The sequence below is a fragment of the Artemia franciscana genome, chromosome 16 (assembly GCF_032884065.1).
Source record: "Artemia franciscana chromosome 16, ASM3288406v1, whole genome shotgun sequence".
Classification (NCBI taxonomy): domain Eukaryota; kingdom Metazoa; phylum Arthropoda; class Branchiopoda; order Anostraca; family Artemiidae; genus Artemia; species Artemia franciscana.
In genome coordinates, this window is record NC_088878.1 from 21,483,917 (window position 1) to 21,511,734 (window position 27,818).

The 27,818-nt window shown below is 35.9% G+C and overlaps 1 protein-coding gene across 1 annotated transcript; it reads left to right on the forward strand.

Moving 5' to 3' along the window:
- Nucleotides 1-46: 46 nt before the first annotated feature.
- Nucleotides 47-27,816, forward strand: LOC136037211 (ileal sodium/bile acid cotransporter-like). The gene is made up of 4 exons (XM_065719798.1): nucleotides 47-616; nucleotides 13,752-13,923; nucleotides 26,569-26,786; nucleotides 27,268-27,816. Exons 1-4 carry the CDS (start codon nucleotides 74-76, stop codon nucleotides 27,745-27,747), a joined length of 1,413 nt encoding a protein of 470 aa, XP_065575870.1. The 5' UTR covers nucleotides 47-73; the 3' UTR covers nucleotides 27,748-27,816.
- Nucleotides 27,817-27,818: the final 2 nt, after the last annotated feature.

Consider the following 27,818-nt stretch of genomic DNA (forward strand, 5'->3'; position numbering starts at 1 on the left):
TAGTAAACAAAAGAAGATAAGAAGAAAAATAATTTGATTTAGAGATGCAGAATTAGTTTTAAATCTCACTAACATGACAAAGGTTTCATTTATACTTGTGTGGTACATCCGATTGGTCCACTGTCAATACTTGATAAATGTTTCAAACTTGAATGACAATTTTTATGATGAATCCGAGTCATTTGTTAATATATCTGTTTCAGTTAACGACACTGGATTGCTGCCTGTCCCGTCGAAGTTCACTTTAAACATAAGTAGTAGTAATCCAATCGTGTTCAAGGTTTTAAATGAAACAATTGAGTACGACCACAATGATGTTAAATACGAATATTCTAAATTAGTTAAAGTTGCAACGAGTGTGATAGGTATATCAGATACAGAGTTTATCTTGCTAAATGAAGATTCCCTGGTCTTAGCAAAAGAGTCTTTGCTGATAACTGTGGTGAGAAAAAGTGTTACAATAGATGTTGCATTTACATCTATTCTAGCTCTTTTAATTTTCATCGCAACCACATTTATGGGTTGTGGGCTTGAGCTGAAGATTGTCAAATCAAATTTAATCCGCCCTTTGGGACCTGCTGTTGGCTTTATCTGCCAATTCCTGTTTATGCCATTGGTAAGATTCAGTTTATTTCTTATTATATCTTAGTATCAGCGAGAAATTCTTCGACAAAATACATGGACACAACTATGGATCAACTATGATATATAAATTTAGGTTTACATTCTTCTAATCTTCACAGGTTTATATCAGCGGTCCAAAATAAAAAGTTCATAGGCCCGAATTTAGGTAGACTCGTGTCGGTACTAGTCAAGTCCAATGGGAAGCTTTGATAGTAATCGTAGCTGAATAAATTAAAAGGAGTACCAGGCACGTACGCAGGATTTTTTTCGGGGGGGGGGCAAAACCTGAGAAACTGCAGATATAAAGTAGCACTTTTTTATTTAGTAATGCAAAAAGCACGTATATCAGAAAATACAAATTAGCTTTAATCTGTAGTATTGTAGTGGATGGGGGGAAGAAGACTGAAGCCTGAAAAGTACGTTTTAGGCTCAGGTTATGTTCATAGCGATTTAGAACCAGTGATTAATCTATTATTTCCCACTGAAAGGGAAATTTTAGGGTTAACAGTGCAATATGGGTGCTGTGGGGGGTAGTTCTTCTATTGCAAAAACGTAGATTTTAATGAAAAATGATAGTTTCCAAAATTGATCCATTAAAAGCTGTACTTTGTCCTGAAAAGGGGGGATAAACGCCCTAATATCAAGGATAATTCTATTTTGTTGTGGAAAGCAAACTCTCCTTACAAAAAAAAATAGTAACAGTACAATTGCTAATTACTTCAAAGAGGGTAAAAAGTTAGACAGAAAATGGGTTAATAATTGAGCAGTGACTTGACCGGATAATTGCATGTTGTAAAATCTCCCAAAAAAGGCTTCACATATGTATCTAGATCCTTAATAAATGTCCTACTTTTGCCAGAAATCCCAAGAAAACATGGGGAAATTAAACATTTCCCAAAATGTGGGGGGGGCCCAAAGGCCTCCCCCCCTGCGTACGTGCCAGAGGAGTACTGACCTTTAAATTCTGTATATTGGCTTCATGAATCCTTGTGTTTATTAATAAAAATCAAATTCTTTTTAACTGAAAGTAAAGAGCGACATTAAAACTTAAAACGAACAGAAATTACTTCGTATATGAAAGGGGCTGCTTCCTCATCAACGCCCCGCTCTTTACGCTAAAGTTTGACACTTTCTCTCAACTCTTCTTTTTAAAACAGTAAAAAAAATTTAGCGTAAAGAGCGGGGCGTTGATGAGGAAGCAGCCCCTTTCATATACGAAGTAATTTCTGTTCGTTTTAAGTTTTAATATCGCTCCTTCCTTTCAGTTTAAAAAAAAATGTTTTTTTATTTAATTTCTGAACATTTTTGAATCAATGCATGTTCTGATTTTGGCTCTCCGCAGAAGAATAATTAAAACGAAATTTGTATATTTTTTTTTGGCTAAATGGCTTTCTCATAGCTTTGATCGAATGATTTTGAGAAAAAAAAGAGCGGGGGAGGAAGCTTAGTTGCCCTCCGATTTTTTGATTACTTAAAAAGGCAAATAGAACTTTTAATTTTTTACGAATGTTTTTATTAGTAAAAGATATACAAACTTATAAATTAGCCTACGTAACGAACTGTTGTATTCTGATGTTTCTATTACATATATGAGGGGATTCACCCCCTCGTCAGTACCTCGCTCTTTACACCAAAGCGTAAATTTTGTCCCAATCCATTAAGAATTACCCCTGAATCACAAAATCCGTAGAATACGGTTTTTGTAATTTTGGAAAAACACTGCTATTATAGTATCTTATGGATACTATAATAGCTCTATATATTATAGTATCTCCCTTATGGAGATACTATCAGTGTTTTTGAAAAACACTGCTGATCCCGCTTTCTTAGCTGCTTAATTTTTGAAAAACACTGCTTCGATGCTGATAATATCGCCTGAAATGCTGATAATAGTGCCCAAAAACAGTAATATTAGACTTCGTAGTTAAAATATGTACAATGATCTATGCAAGGCTCATTTCTTACGGGAAAATCCGCAGTTGTAGCTAATTTAAATTTCCTGGAGCAATAGGGGGTAATCTTTTCCCCTATTTGTAAAACACAGAAAATAAGTGAAAAGTTTATAAACCATAGATTATTAATATTTAGTTGGCCCAAAAGGAAAAATATCTCAAAATGACTACAGCTGTAATGCTGGGCATCTTATTCTGAGGGAACATCACTAAATTGATTGAAAATTTTAAAGTTCAAGTTCAAGTTCTATTTATTTTCATAAAATAACAATAACAAAAACAATATCCCAAAGGGGTCAATGGCCCGTTATTTGGGAAACGGCATACAAAAAATAAAGAATCATAAAAACTTGTCATAAACATACTAAACAACATCTAAATATAAATATGTAAGGAAAAGAAATCAACTCACCGGTAGTCCCCACGAAACAGCAACCCTCACATCACCCGATAATAAAATACAAATTAAAATTCTCGCGTCATCGAGGATACAACACCAACAAAACAACAACCCAAAAAAAGGAAAAAAAATAATAAATAAACCATAAGAAACATTTAATAAGAAGCCTTTAATAAGAAACTTTTCATCTGTCTCTTAAAGGAGCCAAGTGTTCGTGACTGCCGGATCTCAGCGGGAACCAAGTTCCAAGCACGTCCCACAGTCACAGCCAGGCCGAAGTCTGAACGAACCGAGGGACTAGCTGGAATCATCACATCCTCCCGGTTACGAACGATATATAAATTTACTTCCCCTACTAGTTTAAGCAGTCCCGAAAAACAACATGGGAGATCTCCCTGGAAATATTGATATGCCAACGAAGATAGAGATAAAACATAAATATCTTTAATTTTGAGGAGGTCAAGAGGAGTGTGTGTAGCCGACTGGAGAATTCTTGCCGCTTTCTCATAAAGATTGTGAATAGGAGCAAGTACCGAGGGAAATGTGGACATCCACACAGACGAACAGTAACATATATAAGGGTAAATCAGAGAAAAGTATAAAAGACGGAGGATAGGGAAAGGGAATAAACGCTTTAATTTTCGGATGATCCCAAGTCCACGGGAAATTTTCACTCTTATTATTTGAACATGCCGCTTAAATGATAAATTTTCATCCAAAAGAACTCCCAGGAATCGCACATATCGATCCGGGGGACGACTTATGGAGCCTCTTGCTTATGAAGAGGTGTATGAAGCTCAGTAATTGTGGGGCAGCTCACACCTTTACGAGAAAAAATAAGAAGGTAGGACTTTTTTACATTTAAAGTTAGTTGATTTATGTCAAACCAAAAGAGTATTTTCTCAGTCATTGCTTGAAGCTTTAGAATAAGGGATGATTTATCCGGAGCTGCAGCACCTAAAGTAGTGTCATCTGCAAATGCTATTAATTCTTCTTGACTATTAGGTGTGAACACCAACGTACTCTGAGAGTAAGATTTGTGACACAACCCACAGCAAACATTGTTAATCGGGGTGTTAAAAAGTCGGTAGAGATCGTTCACATATATGAGGAAGAGGGTTGGCCCAAGAATAGAACCTTGGGGTACTCCGTATTCAATTGGAACTTTTTCGTCTGTAACTTCTGTGGCGATAGATCTGTCAGTTAGGTATGACGAGAACCAAGACAATGCTTCCCCACGGACACCAAAATGACAAAGTTTACCAATGAGAATCTTATGTGTAAGGCTGTCAAAAGCTTTCTTTACATCAAGAAAAATGGCTGCAGGAATAAGATTAGAGTCTAAAGATCGTCGTATAAACTGAAGAAGTCTATTACAAGCATGTTCTGTAGAATACTTTGCGCGAAAACCCAAACTGATGCTGATGGAAAAAAAATTTAGCTTCAAGAAATCTCACCAGACGTTTGAGCATTGCTCTTTCAAATATCTTAGAGAACACTGACAGAAGAGAGATCGGTCTGTAGTTCCCAGGATCCTTTCTGTCACCTCCTTTAAAGAGAGCTATAACACGAGCAAGTTTAAGACGTTGGGGAAATACTCCTAGTTCAAATGACCTATTAATCAAGTGGTAAATTGGGATGATAATCGATGGAAGAATATGTTTAATTACTTTAGCAGAAATTTGGTCGAAACCTGCTGAAGAATTTTTTAAAGACAGAACAATATTTCTAATTTCCTGCACCGTAACCTCCCCAAGAACCATTGATTTCAAGCACGAGGGACCTAAGAACTGCTTCCAAGACTGTGACACAGAGGAATAAGAAACGCTATTAGCAGTTTTTTCCCCTATATCCGCAAAGAATCTATTCATATGATGTCGAATTTGGCCTTTTTCTGTTACAAGTTGATCTTCTACAATGAGAGACTTAGGGAGACCTTCTGGTTTCATGGACGGCCGACTAACTTCCTTAATCACGTCCCACGTCTTTTTTATATTTTTACCGCAATCAACAAATCTTTTTGTAAAATATACTGTTTTAGCTCTGCGAATAATTGATTTCAGAAAATTACGGTACAACTTAAATGCTTCTAACTTGGCCTTATTTGGTCTTTTTTGTACTCCTTCCAAAGGTTCTGCTTCCTTTTTATTGATTTTAGGACTCCAGATGTTAACCATGGGGCTACAGGTGTTGATCTTTTTGATCGAGGATTTTTTAAAGGAGCTTTTAGACAATAAGACGTGAATTTTTCCTTAACAGTGTCATAAAACCGGCCAAATATGTCATTATAATTGCCTAAAATAATTTTTTCTGGTAGAGAAAAGTCCCATTTATATTTACCAAGATCTTCTTTCAGTCTATCCAGCTCCACTGGTGAGCAGCAAAATCTCGGTTTATCCTGGGGGACTAATCTTTGTGGATTTTGGAGGACTTGAAACAGGGCTGAAACTGGCAAATGGTCGGAAATGTCAGAAAGCAGTACTTCATTCCTAATGGAGTGTACCGATGAAAAAATATTGTCAATTAATGTTGCTGACTGGTTTGAAATCCTTGTCGGTATGTTTATACAAGGAGCCAATCCGTACGAAATTAGTAAAGACAAGAGATTAGAAGCCTGTTTAGACGACGATTTCGTAAGGTCAAGGTTAAAGTCACCCATCAATATAACTTCATATTTTTCAACAAGAACTTTCCTAAGAACGTCATCTAATGTTTCAAGAAATTCAGTCACAGATCCGCTTGGAGAACGATATACTTCGCCAATTATTACCCTTTTCTTAGCGTTAATTGGGATTTCAATAAAAAGTGACACAAATATTTTTTCATTATTTATGCATAAATCATGTCTTAGTACAGCCTGAAAATTATTTTGGATGTAAAATCCGAGTCCACCTTTTTTGCCCATCTTACGGTTAAGAAAAATCGACATATAACCGTACCTGATTATTCTCATTCAAAAATGTTTCACAGAGACCTATAATTGCTGGGCACGAATCCCTACATAATAATTGAATATCGTCGAATGAAGAATGTAGGCCCTGAATGTTACGATGCACAACAGGGAAAACATCGCCCCACCGAGCTCCAGAGCCCCAAAATCTCAGCTCCTCCACAAACACGCTATCAATAATATTCACAAAATTTTCATCGAAACTCGTATTGGGGGCTTTACCAACCGGATTATTTATAATTTCATTAAAATTAACTCTCTTAATTTCATTAATTAATCTCTTAATAATCTCTTCAATAATTTCATCATTTAATCTCTCTAATGTTATGTTGGCGTTAATCCCCAACGGAGAATCAAAATTAACCATAATTACTTACCGATACAGGTGATCGAGAGTCATGCTGTAGTCGCGTGAACACCAGTGACGTCAACTGCTTAACATTCCCAAGTAAAAAGGCTAAGACACGAACTTGATTATTTTGATCTGAAACAAAAAAAAAATGACAAGTAAAATAGCACAGGAAGGTGTAAACACTGAGGGAAAAGAATGAAAAATAAAAGGGAAAAATACAATTAGACAAACAACAATAAAGAACAGCACATTTTTTTGATATATAATATATAGAGTGGAAGCGAGCACTCGCTAATGATCATGCGTCAGAATCATCATCAGTATTGGCCGAGGGGGAAACTAGGGTAAACGGGTCGTAGCATGCGTCATCAACCTTGATCCAGTTGGAACTAGGAGTCTTTTTGGATTCTAGCCATAATCTAGTCCCCCTTTGAACCACCTTGGTGTGAAACACTTTATCGGAGGGAGCTTTACAATTTCTTAAATTATAAGCCGTACTCAGAAGCTCTTTCCGACGTTTAGCCAATTCGAATGGAAGGTCAATACTGACTCTTTTTCCCGTATTTCTTAGATTACCAACACTAGCCATAATATTATCCTTATGTCGAAGATTTAAAACAGATACAAGAATAGGGTCCGATGCCGGGCGCGAGTTTTGTCTGATGGGACGTTTAGCCTTACTTCTAAGTCTATAGATGGTCGTAAACTTAATATCCCTGTAGTTCCGTATCGACATTTCTGATAAAAAATCATTAACAGTTTCTTCAATTTTTTCATTTTCCTTGTTGGGTATCCCATGGATAAGAAGATTCTTGCACTTGGCGTACAATTTGGTTCTTAAACACTGGTCTTTAACTGCAACAAGTGCAGATTTCAAGTCAGTGTTTTCTTTTTTTTAACGCTGCATTCTCCCTACGAATAATTTCAATCAATTGCTTCAAGTCGTCAATACGCTCATCGAAATACTTTTTCGAGACAGACATCGATAATTATATTATATCGGTAATTAATATATTGCTAAATATACAGTACGCTCGCTTCTTTCCTCAACTCATCAAACTGACATATCAAAGAAAGTTACAGGCATGGGCCCCTTTCTTCATAAATCCAAATATGAGGGGCCCCGGAATTAACAATGCAGTAATTGATGTAAAACAGGCCAGAGTTAAGAGAAATATCACGAAGTAACTTGCCGTCATATCTCCCATCAGCTCGGCTGTCATAATAAAATTGCATTTTTTGTAATTTCCACAGGTGATGTAATTATAGCATTTTATGACTGTTGTGTGTGCACATAAAAAAATTTACATAACTTGAATATGCCTCTTGTATCTGAGTAATGAGGATAGATATGCACATTTTTATTGCATTCATCGATTCTCTGTGCTCAGTTCACCAATGCACAATTGTGCAAGTAACCAGCGTTTCCACTTTTTTCAATAAGTCTGTAATATCGGCAATTTTCTGGTAGATTAGTTTTGAAATCTGGAAGAATTTTCGGTAGAACTGTTTTCCATTTTACGCTTTGTTTTTGGAGCAATTTGTGAGTAAAGTACAACATTCTCAAAGTTTAGAGAGCAGATCTACATGAGCAAGATATGACTTGGAAAGAAAGCAGGCTTTTGTCGATTGATTTTTATCAAAGTTTCTAAGGGAACTTCGAAAGCAACTATAATTTTGAAGATTAATAAAATGACCTCAATGTTGAGATTATAAGCAGTTGTATTTCCTTGGCATTTTAAAGCTATTTTAACTTAAGAAATTTTGTTTCATTTAATATTTCTTTCGCCCACCCTTTCAGGCTTCACATAACATTAGCCTGAGTCTGGGATGTTAATAGAAAAATCCAAACGAATTCCTGGGACCAGGTCTTCAACCATTGATTTTTAGTTACAGCACTACGCTTTTTTGTAATGCCATCTTCATTCAGTTATTAACGAACAATAAAGTAAAAATAATTATTAGCTCATTAATTTACGTATAACCACAGAAGAACATAACAATTTACGCAATTGACAAACACTTACACTTCATCTCACATAGCAAATCAAGGAAGGAATACCTGCCATCCTCTCCTAATGTTGTTTAAAACCCTAAAAAATTGTTTAAAATCAATCAATGAAAACGGTAAAATTGTACTCCAAAGACTGGCGGAAAGCCAAACAAAGCTTCACCCTCTCTTCGTCGTTTTGCTAATTTGGTAAACACCAGGAGAAGAATACAACAGATACGAAGGGCTTAAACATTTTGCTCTGAGAAATTAAAAGGAAAGACTACATGCGAAGGAGATTAGCCATGACATAGATGGCAAAAATGAATGCAACTGATTTGTTTTATCTCATGGTTTTTCTGAACACATTCCATTTTGATAATGCTGTAACTCAGCTTTACTGGCGGACGCTGCAACACCTCTTTTTAATGGGCTGGTCAACTATCATTGTATATACATTAATCAGACTAATATTGAGGCTAACAGAATTTTCGAAAACTTGTCTGAAAATGTCCCTTTCTAAAAGACATTTACGATCTTTGCTAAAAAAAAAACAAAACAATAGAAGCCTTATTTTGAAAAAGAAATGGGACAAAGCATAAAGTTTTACATTTATATGGATATATAAATGAATAATGGCTGCTTTTTAGGTTCTGGTGTCAAAATATACATAAGGAATAGTAGATGGGCGGGGCATGAATTTCTTAAGGTCCAACGTTTCATTGCTTATAAGAGCAAGTATTTCTAATTTCTCCTTTTAAAAGGATCACTCTAGCGCGATAGTTTTCAAAAATATAGTAATTAAGGAAACTTAGATGTGTTTTTTTTTTTAGGCAAAGGCTTTTAATTCTTGACATTTTAAACATGCAACAAAGAAAATTTCTCATAGAACAAATGTTGAAAAAATGTTAATAGATTTGGTAGCATTTAGAAAGGTTGTTAGGTAGGGAAGGGAGGGTAACAATTAACAACCGTAACACAAATGGCGAAAACTAATGCAGCTAGCTAGTTTTTGTCACACAGCTTTTTCTCCACACATTCCGATTCGATTACGCTGTAACTCAGCTCTAGTGGTAACACTACAACTCCTTTTGCCTCTTTCAAGGCATTGGTCAACTGTCAGTGTGTCTGCTGTAACTCCAGCTCGTTTCGTTTCAATTTTTGATTGAATCGTGGAAGCCAGAGTTACTGCTGCCAATCTATTCTTTGCGTCTGCCTTAACTTCCTTGAAAAGTCTAAACAGTTCAGAAGGTACGTTCGAAAATGGCAAGGAGAAGAAGTATTGCACAAATTTACTAAGCTTAGAAGCTGTTTGTTTCCCAAGTGGTTTCTCGCACTCAAAAGCCGATTTCCAGCAATCCAGGGCTGTCAGAGTCACATTGTCACTGACACTCTTATAGTTCCCGTCACTCTTTGTCAATGGTACTTCTTGACCGCCCTGACAACGAGTACATCTTAGGTATTAGGTTGGGTGGGTCTAGTGACCGAGCATTTTAGGGCTGAGCAAAACTTAATACCTTATATATTTCATCGTCAAAACTGAATCGTTTTTTTATTTCCCATCATTTTTTATGTGTATAAAACTCATGAGCTTTGCAAATAGTTTTTTTTTTCAGTCTCAGCTTTTAGTTCCTCCTTTTTGTCGTCTGGCTGATCGGTAATTTGTGCGTCACTGATAAACACGGTAATATCTTCTATTTTATCTAGACCAAGATAAATACTTTTCAGATGGGGGTACTTCGAGCTATTTTCGAGATCAACTATCATTCCCTTTTTTTTAAATACTTGGCAGTCGTTAAATTTCGCGAAAAAGTCTCACTGTTTACAAGTTTCACCGTCTATTCTTTCATAAGATAGAATAGTGAGTTTATGCTTGGAATGTCGTGTTAAACTCTGTTAATTCCCCAAGAATGTAGTCCGTCAATAACTCCACTGCTTTAACAAGCGGATCTTGTAATTTATTCAAAACAAACTCATTTCTATGCGTAGTGTCCTCAAATTCCAAATTCCTGAAATAAAGCTTCAGGGGTTCCCATAACGTAAGAATTCGCCTATACACGCGTGAACAGAAAACCATCTTGCTTGTCCAGGTGCAAGGATTTTCAGCCGGTTTATATTGCATAAATCCTGAAACTCTCCAATTAAATCTTCCATATTTTGGAAGCTTTTTACATGCATAAAGTGGCACAGGACGGATCTGATGACAACTTCAGTTTAAAATAGTAATTCATGGGGTATCTTCCTTTTAAGTGAAGAAATAGGGTCATGGGCCCCTATCATGACACATGCAGTGTCGGTGCAGAAACCATAATGATTAAATCCACCTTTGTTTCCAGATTCTTGTTAGAGAATATCAAAGATGGTCAACTGTTTGGCAGTTGCAACTTCACTCGTCTTGTCAATTATTATTGAAAAAGACTTTGCTTGCATATACTCCACCAGCACGTTCTTGTAATATTTCAAGATTTTGGTGGCGTACTAGGTTTGTCAATTTCTCCCTTATCAATTTTACTAGATCTGTAACATTCTTACGAGGCATTTGTTTTAGGAATGGAACAAACTGATCAACCACCGCAAATGGCAAGTTGTTTTCAATAAAAGTTTTGCAATTTTCCCCTCTGTCGCTTGTACTGCATCATTTGATGCACACCCCAGAAACTGAAGTACTGGCTTGGGAGCTGAATTTGAAGCTTCCAGGTTCTTCTTGTGCTTCTCAGACTCGGAATGTTTTCTCAGAGCTATCTTTCCTATTCAGTATGGCAGCGGGACCGAGTATACCGAGCACCGTCTTAATATACACGTACTGGCTTGGAAGCTGAATTTGAAGCTTCCAGGTTCTTCTTGTGCTTCTCAGACTCGAAATGTTTTCTCAGAGCTATCTTTCCTATTCAGTATGGCAGCGGGACCGAGTATACCGAGCACCGTCTTAATATACACGTACTGGCTTGGGAGCTGAATTTGAAGCTTCCAGGTTCTTCTTGTGCTTCTCAGACTCGGAATGTCAGACACCGTCTTAATATACACGCACTGGCTTGGGAGCTGAATTTGAAGCTTCCAGGTTCTTCTTGTGCTTCTCAGACTCGGAATGTTTTCTCAGAGCTATCTTTCCTATTCAGTATGGCAGCGGGACCGAGTATACCGAGCACCGTCTTAATATACACGTACTGGCTTGGGAGCTGAATTTGAAGCTTCCAGGTTCTTCTTGTGCTTCTCAGACTCGGAATGTTTTCTCAGAGCTATCTTTCCTATTCAGTATGGCAGTGGGACCGAGTATACCGAGCACCGTCCTAATCTTTCCTAAGTTTTGTTTGTTTCTTTCTCGTTTTCCCATTCTTTTACATAATTCTGTTAGTATTTCTTTTTCCTTTTCGCAGTGTCATCTATCGAACCTCTTCTTCTTATTTTATGTGTATCATTCGAATCTGCAAATCTTATTTTGAATCCATTATACACACCCTAATTACACATAGCACCGTCCTAGTTCTTCATTAGGTTTTTTTTTTCGTTTTCCCATTCTTTTACACAATTCTGCTAGTATTTCTTTTTCAATTTTGCAGTATCATCTATCGAACCTCTTCTTCATTTTATGTATATCATTGGAATATGCAAGTCATATTTTAATCCACTATACACCACACCTAAAAAATGGGTAAGAGTAAAAAAGAGAGAAGTATGTGAAAACTTATTAGATTTTAATTAGACCCTTTTTAATTAGGAGCTTTGATTTCAGTAATTTTTAATCGTTGTATTTAAAACCTAAACATCGTCTACAATTTATTTCAACATCACAGAGCCCTATTTTAGAGGCCATGATGGCTTCAGTGTGGTAGAAGATAGAAAAGTCAAGCAGAATTTTCACTTGTATGAAAAAAAAACAACGAATCTCTCAGTCCACGCGAAAACTCTGTAATAAAAATATTTTGAGAACTTATTTACCAAAACTACTGTTCATCGACATTTTTGACCAAATCTTCAAATGTCATCCAAAGTCTTAGTTAAAATCCAACACTTTAGTTTTTAAGCTGAAATACTGAAAAAGCGGGACATTACCAATTAATTTACAGGTAATGATATATACAGTTATACAGTAAGAAATCGAGGACTTCCGAGGCCGGTACCCCATATCCTATTTTGGTTAGGCACGGCCATCATGCCATGATTTGGAAAAGAACCATAAATTTTATCAAAAATATCAGCAGAAAGTATGGAGCAACATCAATACTCAAAACGGACAAAATTATTCCGTATATGAGGGTGGCTACCCCTCCTCAACCCCTCGTTCCTTACGCTGAAGTTTGACTTGTTGTACCAATTCTTTAAGAATGACTGCTCAAACGGAAGAGCAGTTGAATTTAAATGCGAAGTGTTTTTAAAGCACGATACAACTTTAGCGTAAAGAGCAGGGGGTTGAGGAGGGGCAGTCCCCGTCATACACGTAATACTTTGTGTTCATTTTAGGTTTTAATTGTTGTTCTGTACCTTCAGTTGGAACAACCTTTTTTTCTTATTTATAATCAGGAAAGATTAATTCAGAAAAAGACACATATTACCACAAAACTGAATAAGGCTACTAAACTAACTTTAACGATGGTTAAGAAAACGAAAGCAAAGGGAAAACAAACTTCTCTTACTGAAATCTAGCCCCAAGTCGTCCAAACTTCAAATTAATAGCGAATCTACAGTCGGCCAAGTGAGGGAACCTCACATTATTTCACCCAATATTTTTAACAGACTAGATACAAGCTATCTTAACCTTATCATTATTACTATTCAGTATATCCTTTTTTGTCCTTCTTATATCCTTTTATTCTTTTACTGTTCACTTTTACTTATTATTTCAGTATTACTCAGTGTATCCTTTTATCCTTCAGCATTACTTATTACTGTATCAGTATATCCACTAAGACACTGACAGAAAACCACTTGTTTTTGCTTCCTATACATTTGAGTTTTCCATGTAGCACTACAAAAAGAACAAAAAAAAAGAAATGAAAAAAAGAAAGAACTTATCACATTTGAAAACACTAGGATGATTGTGCCTTGTCTGCTTTTGTCTACCTGTTTCAACCCAACCAAGACGCTGAAAGAATTGTTGCTTACCAATTGCGAGTGAAGGAGAATTCAAATATATTTTTTAAATTCAGTTCATAAAACTGCACAATCATTCAAACAGGAGGGTGTAGATGATGAACTGTTATTCCAAGCATAATACAGGACGGTAGTAACGACGCAGTTGTATTTGACGCAATAAATATTATTCTGGCGTTTTAAATGAAAAGCCTTCGATTGTTGTGTCTTACTTAATATGAACACATGTGGTTTGAATAGTTTTAGTAGCATCCAAGAATTGTCTTCTGGCTGACTTAGGTAAACAGTTTATGATGTAATACTAATACCTTACCTATGATTACGAAATGTACCTAAATAGTCTTATAAAATTTAATATATTTAACTCGTTTTTATAACTCACATTCTTCTTTTAGATTTCACTTGGCCTTGGCTATGCATTCTATGACAGTAATTTATTACGACTAGGACTTTTTATCATTGGCTGCTCGCCAGGTGGCTCTTCTTCCAATTTTTGGACTATTTTGTTTGACGGTGATGTAAATTTAAGCATAACTATGACGTTTGTCTCATCAATAGCTGCGATTGGTAAGCTTCGACTTTCTTTTCTTTTTTTTATATATTACATTATGTGATTTAACGAGCAATAATTTTTTTATTATTCTATTTAAAAGAGCAGTAATTGTGTATTTTTTTTCCCAAAAATGGCTCCATGTTTTTTTTGAGAAAATGGGCATCCTGGGATTTTCTAGCATAAAAAAAAAACTATCTAAACAGGCAACGAGTTTGAGAAAATTCTATAAGAGCCTTAATTTTGGAAAAAATCTCTCGTGAGTGCCGTCATATTATGGGGACATTTCTAGAGAATAAATTATATCATTCCCTCTCCCCCTCCCCCAGGAGGAAACGTTGGGTTTTTATATCTATGAATATCTATGACGTATGCAATATTACAAAAGGAACATTGCTACATATATAATACCAAGTTTAATTAGTCTATTTACAAAAGGCGTTTTAAGGAGTTTCACAATGCCCGGAGGACAAATGAAGAACCTAGACCATAAAATAGGACAAGACCAATCCGAGCAGGTAAGGTAAAGGGTATTTAAAAATGTCTAAAAGTAATGTCTAAAGTAAGGATCAGTAATGATTTACAGTTATAATACTTACGTTAGCGGCAATTACAACGACTCAAAAACAAAATTGAAGAAAAAAAACATCTGGTTAGAAGATAAACGGCAGCACGAATAAGAACGAGTCAAAAACAAAAATGAAGAACAAAAAATATGCAGTTAAAAGATATGCCACAGCGTAAAAAAAAGAAATATGTGGTTAGAGGGTAAGCGGCAGTAAAAGATGAAAGTGAAGAAGAAAGAAACATTACTTTAGAAGAAAAACACCATCACAATATTCGGTGCCAACCAAATGTTGCGCAAAATCCAGTTCAAACCTACAAAGATGCCATAAACTACACAACTGGTGATTATAAATCATTGGGACCCTTCAACATTATATGTATTCCCTTGGGAGCTCTTCATTTTCTCGAGGAAAAAGTAGCAAACAAAGATGGTTCATTTGGAGGTTGCTAATTATAACGAGAATCAATATATACAAGCCTGCCACATGCCGACCGCCCGGATCCGGCCTCAAAATCGACTAAATATTTTTTTCTTAAAACTGATATATTGACGCTTCTGGCTGCACAAATGATCAAAAATTCAGAGCTTTAAAGATGAATTTGTATTTTTCACAGGTTGGTTGCACTGAACCAATGGTGATGTCACGACATCAAAAAGATACTTACATTGTCTGCGGTTATAAGACGAGTGACGAAGTGAATTAATACATACAAACTTGCTACGTAGCCATACTGTGGCCCGGCATCGAAATCAACTACATAATTTGTTTTTCTTGAAAGTAGTATCCCCTCCATGGTTTTCATGACACCCCTATCCCTGCTTTTAAACGCACCCCTATCCCACCACTTCATGACAACCATATCCCGTCATTCTAACGACAGCCAGCAGGTGCATGTTATGTAATAGGGAATGTTTCTAAGAGATGCTGGTGCTTGATATTCATATTCAATGTCTCTGACCCACTCTGTGATGATTTAAAAAAAAAGTGATTTTCAGACAAGACTCTTCCCAGCCATTAAACTTAAGGAAAGGTATGAAGTTGCCCTTGTTGATTGTAATCTTAAAAATATATAAAATACCATGAGAAAGTATCGTACATATGTTACATAAGTAAGACCAAACGATTGGCCGGCGTATGGTCAGGAAGAGGAATGGATAAAATCACTTAACTCTGATATATACCCGCATCTGACCTTAAAATACAAAGAATATCGTAGTATGACTGATTTGTGTTGTGCTATAAATAGTAAAACTCTGCTCATAAAAGTGGTGGATTCACATTCAAGTATTCAATGGAACAGATGAGAATGTACATTAGCTCTCCAATCGATAATGAGATGATGTATCTAAACGATAATCTGATAGATGTTCTTGGTTTTAAATGGAATAAAATCATGGGTAAAAGTGTCGGATGCTTTAGTGGTATGGAACGCGGTATTTTGCACACTATCCCCCCGGCTTCTCATCTGACAATTGTATATTTCTTTACGCATCCTTTGTCGAGACACCGAAAGCTGGTAATACCAATGTTCCCCCCCCCCCTGCGTGTTCTTGAACCAAAAACCACTAATGAACACATTCACCATTACAATGTAAAGTACCTTCAATATATTCCAGTCAACGCTTCGTATTTGGAACTCTGTCAGTTAACATTAAGAAGCAAATTGGGCGATCCCTTAGCAGTAGCAAAAGGTTTGGCTGTAATGGCATGTCATTTTGACCTATTCAGTGGGATGGCTAACAGAAAATTACCATTGTTAGTCCTGATATTGATTGTTATGTTTTTACTCTTGGATTACGACAATTGGGCTATGGAATCGACTATTACAGGGGTCATTCTTCAATGTCCCATGACGGTCTCGGCAATTGGTTTGCTAAGCTGTCTCACTTTGCTCTGCTGCTTGCTAAAATACACCGGCTGCCGCAGATTTTGCGTCCTGTACACTATACTATGAGGGGTATGGGAAGGATTCTAAAGAAAGTGTTTCACGAAATCTTAGGTCTGGTGGAAGATCCTTTGGAGAGCGAATAAAATCACAACAAAGGGGAAAAGGTTTAAAAACGGCAAGAAACACCACATCACTCATCAGTCTCAACTTAGTTTGGAACCACAAAACATCGTTCTTGTCAAAGAAGACAAAGAAACCAAAATCTCATCCTTTAGTCAACGCATCTCTAAATCTTTTCAATGTGGAAAATTTTGATGTGAGTGGAAAACATGGTTACTATGAACAACTTTATCCACAAAAACCGTCCTCTGAAACGTATATTTTCAAATTTAATCCAGTGAAACTTATATCATAGATTTGACTTCCACATTTATAGATTTGCATGTCATTATAAAAAAATCTAACAAATCCAAGGGTTTATCCTATGAAAATAGTGTACTATACAATTTGTTTAGACAAATCAGTGTGTACATAAATGGGACATTGGTGAGCACAAGCAAGATTTTTTCAAAGTATGCAAGTTATATACAAATCATGTTGATGACTCCAATGTAATATAAGAAAATGAGAGGTATGGCTATTGTATATGAATGTAAAACTGACACCTACACTACCAGTATACTTAGAGATGCGAGAACTAAAGATTTACACTTGGTTGGGAAGATAAATCATGAAATATTTAATATACCTCGATGGTTGCTCCCTCCCCCCCCCCAATATCAAGATTATTATAAAGCTACAACTTGCTCCGTCCAATTTTTTTGCGAAAAGTAGTTCGCACTGCACCCGATGAGGCAGTCTCTCCATCTCGGCAATAGTTCATGTACGAAAACAACTGATAGTGAGTTCTGTTGCTTTAGCAATTGAAAAATTAAGAGCTAGTGGAAATAATATAAAGTTGCTTGTTCCTCATACAATCACGAATCCACGACATATTGATACAGGTACATGTACCTACATCGACTCTCTATTTATTAATGGTGAAATTCCTTCAAAACTTGCTTTGGCTTTTGTAAAAACTGCTTGTGCCGTTGGAACATGGACAAAGTCTCCAAATAAATTTGAAAAGTTTGGACTTTCGTCTCTTGTGTGCAAAGTAAATGGAATTCCATTCTATAATTTATCCTTTGATAAGTCCTACATGACCCTATATGAATTGACAATGGAATCCCTAGATGGATATTCATAATTATTTGAAAATGATATAACCAAAGAATTGTTTGTGAAAACTCATGGTATCACTGTATTGAATTTGCCCGGTACTCAAGATATGACTATTGTCCAAACGGGCGCAGTACGTATAGAGTGTACCTTTGCCGAGTCATTGAAGGTGAGTATTGTGTTACCCTCACTAAATCAAATTTTAGTCTTTTGGGACGTTACCCCTGATGGCAGTGTTCTATTAGACTTGGCACGATGAACATAAATCAAATGATCAATGCATTCAATTTGGATTCCTACATGTCCAAATCAAATATTATTGCATACTCTCAGATTTCCAAGATCATATTCAAAGCGTTAACAATACTCTTATCCTTGTTAATTGTAGCCAATCACCTGCAAAAACGCTGTTGTTTTCATGCGCTAATATATTTTATTTTCCGGAGTCACAGATGTACTTACAGTGAATTTCTTAGCATTTATGGCGACAATTCTCGATTGAACTACTTTCTAGATGAAAATACTCTTTCCTACCTGTATAATATAAATTTCAGTACCCTAAGAGTGAAATGCTTTGAAAATGTCTGTAAATTTGTTTATTAATAAAACTTGTATGTGCAAAACTCTTTGTCTTTTAGATTTCTTCTTCCACGTATTGGTAACCATCGGAAACGATAAGTGGCGGATGATCATCGGGAAGCAAATTTTATTTATCTTGGCCCGCATAGTCGGGGTTACATTTTCTTCAATATAGTGTAGCTTCATTTTCATTATATTTTTTCGTAAAGTCAATAATATTGTTCTAATTCATATTATAAAATTTCATTTGTTTGAATTTGTTTATTTTAAGCAATGTCACACACGCAATTCTCATATGAAGAATCACTTTCTGTAACAGCCAAATAAAGTCAGTAGGTCCAAAACCATAGTAGCCAGTATCTTCACAGCTATTTCATAAAAACCAGGCTCTCTTATTATTCCAGCAATTGAAACGTAGACCAGGTTCTTCCTCCCAAAGCAATTTGAAACCGCAAAGTTACCAGTCTCATGGATTTATGTTTAGGGTTTTTGTAATCATACCAGGGTAAATATTTTCCCGTTAATTCCATTTCTCATAGTGACAATTAGAGCATAGGAAACCTCATGTATGAGAGTCACAAATCTCTTCAAGAAGGAATTACAGTCTTTTAATATACACTGCGTATCCTCAATGCAATTTACATGGATTTTTTAATCTACATTTTTCATTGTAGTCATCAATAATAGTACAATGCTCACAGGATGACCAGCTGCTAAATGTATACAAACATAATGGACATACATAAAATATTTTCAATGTTGACTGTCTCACTTCAACAAAGAAACTGACTAGGGAAAATGAATGTCTTCTAGGAGGAGGAGCAATCGAGTGACGTCACAAAACTTGTTTAGACAAGATTTTCGACTTATTCGTTTTTGCCTTGCAAAATAGCCGTCTAGTTAGTGGTTAAAAGCGAAACCACAATATAATTTTGTTTTGTTTTGATTAATGTATCTATAAATTGAGTAAATGCATCTGGATGACCGCATAAAAGTTTCATACAATAGTCCAAAGATGGAGACTCATTTCTCGTTATATCGCGTTAAGTATTCTTTGGGGAAATCTTTTCCTTTTAAGAAATAACTTTAGAAAAATATTATCTAGAATCAAACGTTTTTCCAAAGTAACTAGATTTTCTATGATTTATTCTCCAATCCATTCATTTTTAATCCTGACACTCTCACAACCGCTTTTAGACAAACAATATATTTTCACCGCAATATAAGCTTTGCATATTTTTACCCTCGCATGTAAATATTGGACCCAGATCAATTTTTATTTACAACCGGGACTTCTCCAATTCACTAACGGACTCTAACAAGTCCTATTATGTAACAAACATATCCTACAACGTACCAACCAAAGAAATCCTGGAATGAGGAAGCCCTAAAAAATTTTGAAGAATCAATGAAACTATATAGTAAATAACACATGCATCGTTTAGGAAACAATCCTATGACGTAAATTGCACCTTCATCACTTTGAAATCATTCCCTTTGATAGAACAACCAAAGAAATTCTTGTTTGATGGTACCCCTCATAGTTTTTTAAAGAATCAAAGAAACTATTAAGTAACCAGCTATGACATAACAAGCACTTGCATCTCTTAGAAAATATTCCCTATTAGATAACATGCACCTGATGGTTTTCGTCGGAACGACGGGATATGGGTGTCATGGAATGGTGGGATAGGGATGCGTTTAAAAGTAAGGATAAGAATGGAGGGGATACTACTCTTGAAACTGACACATTGACATTTCTAGCCACAAAAACGATCTAAATAGGTCATAACTTTAAGGCAAAATTCGTGTTTTTTCTAAGGTGGTTGTTTCGAACCTATGGTGACGTCATGGCATTAAGAAGAGGCTCACATTGTCTGCGGTTAAAAGGCTTGCGACAGTGAGAATCCGTGCATAGAAGCCTGCCGCGTAGCGTGTCAAGGTCTGGTGGCAAAGCAGCCGTGCTCCCTGTACTATGTACATATGTATTTTGTTTCGAAAACAACTTCATATTTTTTGGGGTGAAAATTGGCATCCTAGGATTTTTTAGCCTAAAAAAAGAGCTATATAGATGACGACTCTCAGAAAATTCGTTAATAACCTTAATTTTGGAAAAGAAAATCTCCTGGGTGGTGTCATTTTATAAGCACATTTCAAGAGCATACAGACATCGTACTTTGTTCACTAGTAGTTGTATCGGTTTTAGTGTCTATGATGCAGGCAGAGTTATACAAGAAACTTAGCTAAAAATAAAATACCAACAGTTACAACGAGTCAAATCTTAAAGTGAAGAACAAAGAAATATCCAGTTAAAAGAAATATGTGGTTAGAAGGGATACAAAAAAAGAGTCACATCGAATCGCAAAAGAAAATTATGCATAACAAAATTTCACAACGGAGTTTTTGGGTAAAAACCAAGTGACAGTGAGAATCACACCGAATCTCAAACGAAAATACTGCACAACAAAACCAGTGTTTGGATAAGAATCAACAGCGGATCACAAACAAAATAATACACAAGGAAATATTCGGTTAGAAGACTTGTGGCAGCAAGTATCACAAACAATTACAAAACGAAATTGATATGAAACGAAAATGCAGTTAGAAGGCATGCGACAATGAGCATGACTATTCGAATAGGAAGTATTCGCAAAGTAATCAAATTACTTTACTTTTTTACTTTCGGCGGGGACCAGATGATGATCCATCCTGCCCGGCTCCAATGGACTATGGGATGACTGACGTAGTCCGATACGATCAGTCAGTAGCAGCCTCTTCTGCAATCTTCATCCAGCCCTTATCCTAACGACGTCCGTGTCGGCGGAAGCCACTCCATGGATCCAGGTCATTCTTGAATGTCAGCCAGAGATTCTTTCTTTGGCTGCCTGGTCTCTGTTTCCAAGTTGGAAGGGGATCACAGGTGAAGACGTCGCAAGACATGGTTCAAGCTGGCAGTTGTAGTGTTTGTTCCAGGAATATCAGTCGTCGTTGTTTTGTGATTACCGAGAGGGGTGCCTTCTGGGCAAAACGCCTTCGAACCTCAGCGTTTGAGATATGAGACCATCGGCTGACCCGTAGTATGTGTCTCATGCAGCGGTGGTTGAATACTTCTAGTGAACGTGTTTCTTCGGCCTTTAAAGGCCAAGTTTCACAGGTGTACAGCAGGATCGATCGAACAGTTGTCTTGTAGACGTTAATCTTTGATTTGATGCCAATTTCATGTCAATTCCAAAGTGACTTCTTCCTGCTTATGAAGACACCCCATGCCTTTTCTATTCGAGCTCCAACATCAGCTTCTGCACCTCCGTTCGAAAGTAATCAAATGAAGGAAGTAAAACTAATGTCGACATTGTCGATCACCTCCCAGATTATTAGAAATCCTATAAAGGCTATGATTTTGTGATGGGTTAACTGAAAGAAGGGATTGAATTCTTACTATAGGTTTTTAACTCATTTGATATTAGTCTACTGATTTACCATTCAGCAGTTTCTATAGTAAATATGTTACAATTTGGGAAAGTCAACATCGTGAATCGTTACCAGCTCCCTTTTCGAGCTCAGCTCCCTGTTGGCTCTATTTAATTATTTGTGTTTGTTTGTTTTATGTGGAATAAGAATCTTGAATCTATCACGAAAATGCTTTGGTTACTGTCATTAACTATAGTTAATTTTCAAAATATCATCATCACAAAACAAACAAGAATGTGTGCAAGAATCTATCATTAATGAAGGAAACGTGCACTTATCAGAAAAAAAAATTGTACCTTGCCATGTTTTTGAAAATAAAAACTTTTCTGTTTTTGTAAAGCTTGAAAACTAATGAACTTACAATCCTGCAAATCCTCAGTCCTGAAATCAAATCTTGTCCTGAAATCAAACACAAAAATTTGAAAGTCGTGATTCAGCTCCGTTGGTCAAAATAAAAGAAGGAGAAATCAAAACTGACATTCGTACGGTTCTTGCCATAATTAAATTAAAAACAATTGTGTTTCTAATAAAAGTAAAGATTAACGCTAGAAGTTAAAACAAATAGTAATTACTCCATTTATGTGGGGTCTACCCCCTCCTCAGTAACCCTTTCTCTCTTCGCGTTAAAGTTTTTAATGCTTTTATGAAAGGTTCTGATTCCAACCAAATGACCGTTGTGTTTCAGTAGGCGTTCTCAAAGAATTGGCGCAAAAGGTAGGCACTTACGATTGAAGAGCTGGGTTTTGAGGAGGGGGAAACCTCCTTTATATAAGGAATACTTTCTGTTCGTTTTAAATTTTAATGTTGCTCCTTACTTCCACTAGAAAAACCTTGTTTTTTTTTAGTTTCGGATCATTTTCGAAACAATCCTAGGAAATTCAACCCACCCCTCTGTGGAGATTCCCCCAATCCACGGAAATTCTTCCATGAAAATTTCCTCCTACGTAAAATCCTTCCCCTAGGTTAATGACCCCCGGACTTTTCCATCCTCGCTTCAAATTTCTTTCAGAAACTTTCTTGCGGACGTTACCGTCTGAAAAATACTCAATAGCAGGCTTTCATTTGAAAAAAATATAGTTTTTATGGCAGAACCCCACCCCCATATGTGGAAAACTTTTCCCGGAAATCTCCCTCCCCTAATGGAAAGTTTCTCCTATAGATCCCCATGGAGAATTTCTTCTGGTGAGAATTCCCCCATGGAGAGTTTGTCCCGTTGAAGTTCCCCCCACGTAAAAATCTCTCAGAGAATTCCAACTCCGTTGAAAATTTCCCACGGATAATTCCTTTTAACATCTTCACATCTAAAGTTGGGTTAGCATGGAGAAAATAAGACAAAAAAAATTTCGTATATAAATTTTTCCGAATTCTCCAATCTTTGTAATTCAACCTTATCTTTTCTGTGGTCCGGTCTTGTCTCGGAACCGTGATTTTCTAAAATATCCTTTTTTCAAAACTATGCAGTATTTAGTACGGTATCGCATTTTCCTTCGACGTTGTAATGTTGAATCGTAAAACTAAATAAGTAAGAGTAATTAATTAACTTTGACAACACTTTTCGTACATAAAATTTAGGAAATTAAACTAACTGCGGATTACTAAAGACACGTATAAATTCAAAGGTAAGCAAAACCTTTTGAAACTATTTGGTGCCATATACTTTTAACTTTTTTGACATTTTTAACGTTTTTAACGTTTTTGGCTTTTAACATTTTTAACCTTTAAATTTGTTTTTTTGCTGAGTTTTCTCACAAGAGGCTTTTTTTCTAATTTGACTTCCGCTACTATGAAAAACTGCTTAAACTGCATATAGAGAACTTATTCAAAAATTAATTCCCAATTTGTTCTACTTTTAAGACATATTTGGTTTATAAAGCTAGTAGTAGCAGTAGTAGTAGAAGTAACAGTAGTAGCAGTAGTAGTAGAATTAACAGTAGTAGCAGTAGTATTAATGACAATAGTAGCATGTAAATGTTGCCTTTTCAGTGGAACATCCCCTTCATGATACCCCGGAAGTTTCATCTTCATATGGTCTTCCCCGACTCAACCAAAACAGTTGGCCAAGCCAGCTATAAACTAAATTTGCTACTAATGTCGATATTTTTGATAATTTATATTACAGAAATCACTACTACTAATACTAACAACTTACTGCAGCACCTATCCACCTGAGGTCAAACACAGCTGCAGTGTGCATCAGTTCTTAAAAAGGGAATTTTTGAGAAGTAGGCAATTAGTTTTTTTTTACAATTAGTCTCTGACCTTATGTTACTACTTTGTAATGCCAGTATTCAACTGCAAGTACCCTGGTGAAACATGTGTGATGATTCTTTCATGTCACTGAGTGCAATAAAACTGATCAAAGACAATGGGATTTGATATCTTTGTTCATAAGGCTATTGAAAAGTATTCACTTTCATTATCGTACTAACTTAATTACACTTATTTTTTTGCTGAGTTTTCCCACAAGAGGCTTTTTTTCTAACTTGGTTTCCTCTACTATCAAAAACTGCATAAACTGCATATAGAGATCTACTTCATCCTCAAAAATTAACTCCCAATTTTTTCTATTTTTAAAACATATTTGGTTGTTAAGGCTTCCACTTAACCAATTCAAGCACTCAGATTTGTTTTCATTGTCCTTGGTGCTTTCAAAGTAATCTTATTCCTGTACTTCCCGGGAAAAGATTAGGTTGTACCCAACTTTTAGGGTTAAAACTACATTTATGCTTGCACTACGGGGAATAGATGAACCCCCCTCCCTCTCCTAGACTATTGTAAATGACCACCCTCCAGTGAGATAGCAATTTTTTTCTAAAATCCATTTTATTGATCAGGAAATAAAGGCACAGCTGCGGCCCAACTCGGAAATATGGGGAAACCAACGTTGAAATACTTGTTAGGTAATTGTTGGTCAAAGCTCGTTATTTTCTCTTAATAGTCGCTGATATGTGCTTAATATTTTGGCTATAAAAATGCTTTCTGATGAAAGTAAAGAGTTAAATTTACATTGATACGAACAAAAATTATTGCGTCCTTGTCTGTGCAACTTGCAGCTATAAGAATAGTTGAAATATGCACGACTTCTGATATTTCTATACATTTATAGGATTATTTGGAACCAGTATTTTACTGAAAGCACAAGACAGCATGAGATTTTGTGCAGTAGACGCATAAAGCGCATTAGATATTTTAAAGTAAAAAATAAATAAAGGATTTATTGGTTGGGTTGAACTCGCTTAAATTTGTATTACTTCTGCAAAATGAGCCCTATCCAATTGAAGGCTCTTTTTTTAGTTTTAAAATGGATAATATTTTATTATAATTCTGTAGACGGATACAGTGAAACTGTCTTTATAGCCGTGGCAAAATTGACAAAGTTCGAAAATTTGCATCGTGACTTGAAATTCTCTGTACTTTAGACAAAAATAACTAGATTTCTGGAGCTTGAATAATGGCTTACTATTACTTGATTTCGAGAAATAATAGGGGGTATTTCTGAGGTGTAAAATTTTATTTTATTTGTTGCCGTTATCAGCACTGGTGGGACAAAAAAGTCGCCTTGTTAAACAGTCGGTTTTCTATGTTTTTTACGCATAGTATAATAATCATTTTACTACTAAAATAGAATTTCTTTTTTTTTGGTTGAAATTTTACCATAATTAAGTTGCTTCCTATAATTTGTGGATATCATAGCTGAAATCTTTTATTTCCTACTGTATACAATATTTCCTGAGGCATAATTTTTCGCAGAAAATTAGAAAACATTAATGTACCTTCGTATATTAACGAAGAAAACGTTCTTTTTGTACATTAACTGAGTCTCGACTTGCTTACCACTGTATCTAAAAATAAACGGCTTTCAAACGGATTGTAAATAAATGGGCTTAGTGGCTTAGAGGGATGTGATTTTTTTAGGCCTCTTTAAAAGCTTCTTTTCCATAATGCGTCTATTCTTCATTAGTAATTTTCTTGCCCAATTGAAAAACACCATTTCCTCCTCAAGTAGGCTCCTTTGTACTTTTCCTACGTGAGCCTCGTTACGAAACAGACTCTGGAGAATGCATGATTAGATTTTCCAGAAGAAATGTTCATATTTTGTTTTTTAGTGGAACGATCGACCTCATACCTCGGCCTCGACCTCGTAGGCTTGACCTCGTACGGGTAAAATAGAAAAATCAACAAACTTGGTTACAGAGACCAAACGCATGGTTTGTCCATAAATGACCGATTAAATTTACAATTAGCTTGATCGATTTGATCCTTTACCTCCCCTCAATCATTTGTCCTCCTTAAACCGCTATATTTCTTTATGATTTGAATTTTGGCCATTGTTAGATGATTCTTTGAAACGGAAGTGCATGTAAACAATTCATATTCATAGGGTTGTTGCATTCTTAAGAATTAGAGGCACAAAAAGGGGGTAAGCCCAGCGATATGTGAGACTTTATGATACTTTATGAGGATGTTTGGGAAAATTTAATTGTCTTGCTATAGGCCCTTTTATCACATGCTTTCGTTTCCAAAAGTGGAACTTTAGCTCAAAATAGACATACGTTTGAATCACTCCTCTGTCAGTTTTCTTCTAATATTATTTTGGTACAGTTACCTACAGAGTAATAAAAAAAATAACGCTCTCTCGAAGTTAAGACACAATCTTCTTCTTTGTTTTGCTGTTGGTTGAAATTTTCGTCAGTGAGCTTATTGATAAGCTGAATTTGACTATACTGTGTTTTTTTTATAATCAGCTCCTGAATTTGCGATCTTTCTTTATTTGACTAATATTGTAAAAGCTTTTGTATACCTTAGCTTTAAACCCACTGCTGTAAGATCGATAAATGTTTCATACCTGCAATTAGCATAAAGTGCAATTAGTATTTTATTTATTCTATTATTCACAAAATACTATATTTCTATTTAACTCTTTTTTATCTTTCAAGGTATGATGCCATTGTGGGTGTATCTTGTTACACCGGCCATGGAATTGGAGAATGGAGTACGTATCCCCTACTTAAATCTAGTCATTTCAGTGGTGGCTCTTACCATTCCTTTGGGAATTGGTCTTCTAACAAGGAGGTACAAAAGAAGTTGGGCGGACTTCGCAGCGAAAAAACTTGTCAAGCCAACCTCATTTGTGATTATTGTTTTTGTAATATCGGTATGTTTAGAAGATTTTCTTTTTATTGGGTAGGTTTTTATAGCACCCGGGAAAGTACTCGAAATTCTCAGTTAAGCACAAATCTAAGTTTTGGGTGAGTATGAAACGCTTAGAGTTGACTTAAATATTTAACTAATTAGAATAATAATGACCATGACATGTTTGACAGATAACTTGAATGGTCTCCCCTCACCTCTCGAAGTCGATTTTAAATCTAGCTACATTTCGACAGTTAAAGACTTTTACTTTTAAAGCCTTAAGCATAGCCCCGAGTTCTATAGACTACGGTTTGAATATGGGCTGTACCATAAATTTTAAGGAAGCGCAGAATGTATTTCTTAGTTATTTCCAGAGGATAGTTTTCGTCCGTAAAGTTGCCTCATTCTTGAATTTTAAATTTCAATAATATTTGGAATGTCTTTTCGAAAAAAGGGAAAGAAGGAAATTACAAATAATAATTAATATCATATTTCTCTTTTAGGGTGGACTTTTAAACGGTATGTACCTATTCAAGATCTGGACATGGCAAATAGCATTAGGTGGATTATTTCTTGCATGGGCAGGCTTTATCTTTGGAGCATTCTTTGCATGGATAATGCGTCTTGATAAGCAGCAAGTCATCGCCATCTCTCTGGAAACAGCTTTACAAAATGGAAGCATAGGCTACCTTGTCTTGAAAGCTTCCCTACCTTCCCCATACTCAGACATGGCTGCTATGCCTGCAATATCGGCCTTATTTATGACTGGATTTACTCTGTACTTTGCTTATGGTTTTTATTTTGCCCTTAAAAGAATTAGAGACTGCTGTGACAGGAAAAGGGCTAGGAATAAGATAAGGCTAGATAAACCTGAAGAAAATCTGCGACTTCCTCTAAAAGCAGCTTTCCTCAGCGGACCAGTAGGAATTCCAGGAGGGATGCCTCTTCCTGGTGACATATCACCTCCTGAAATGTTTCCGTAAGCTTGTAAACGCTAGTTAATTTTGTATTTGTTTATATTCTTAAAAATTAAATGATATTATACCACGAAATA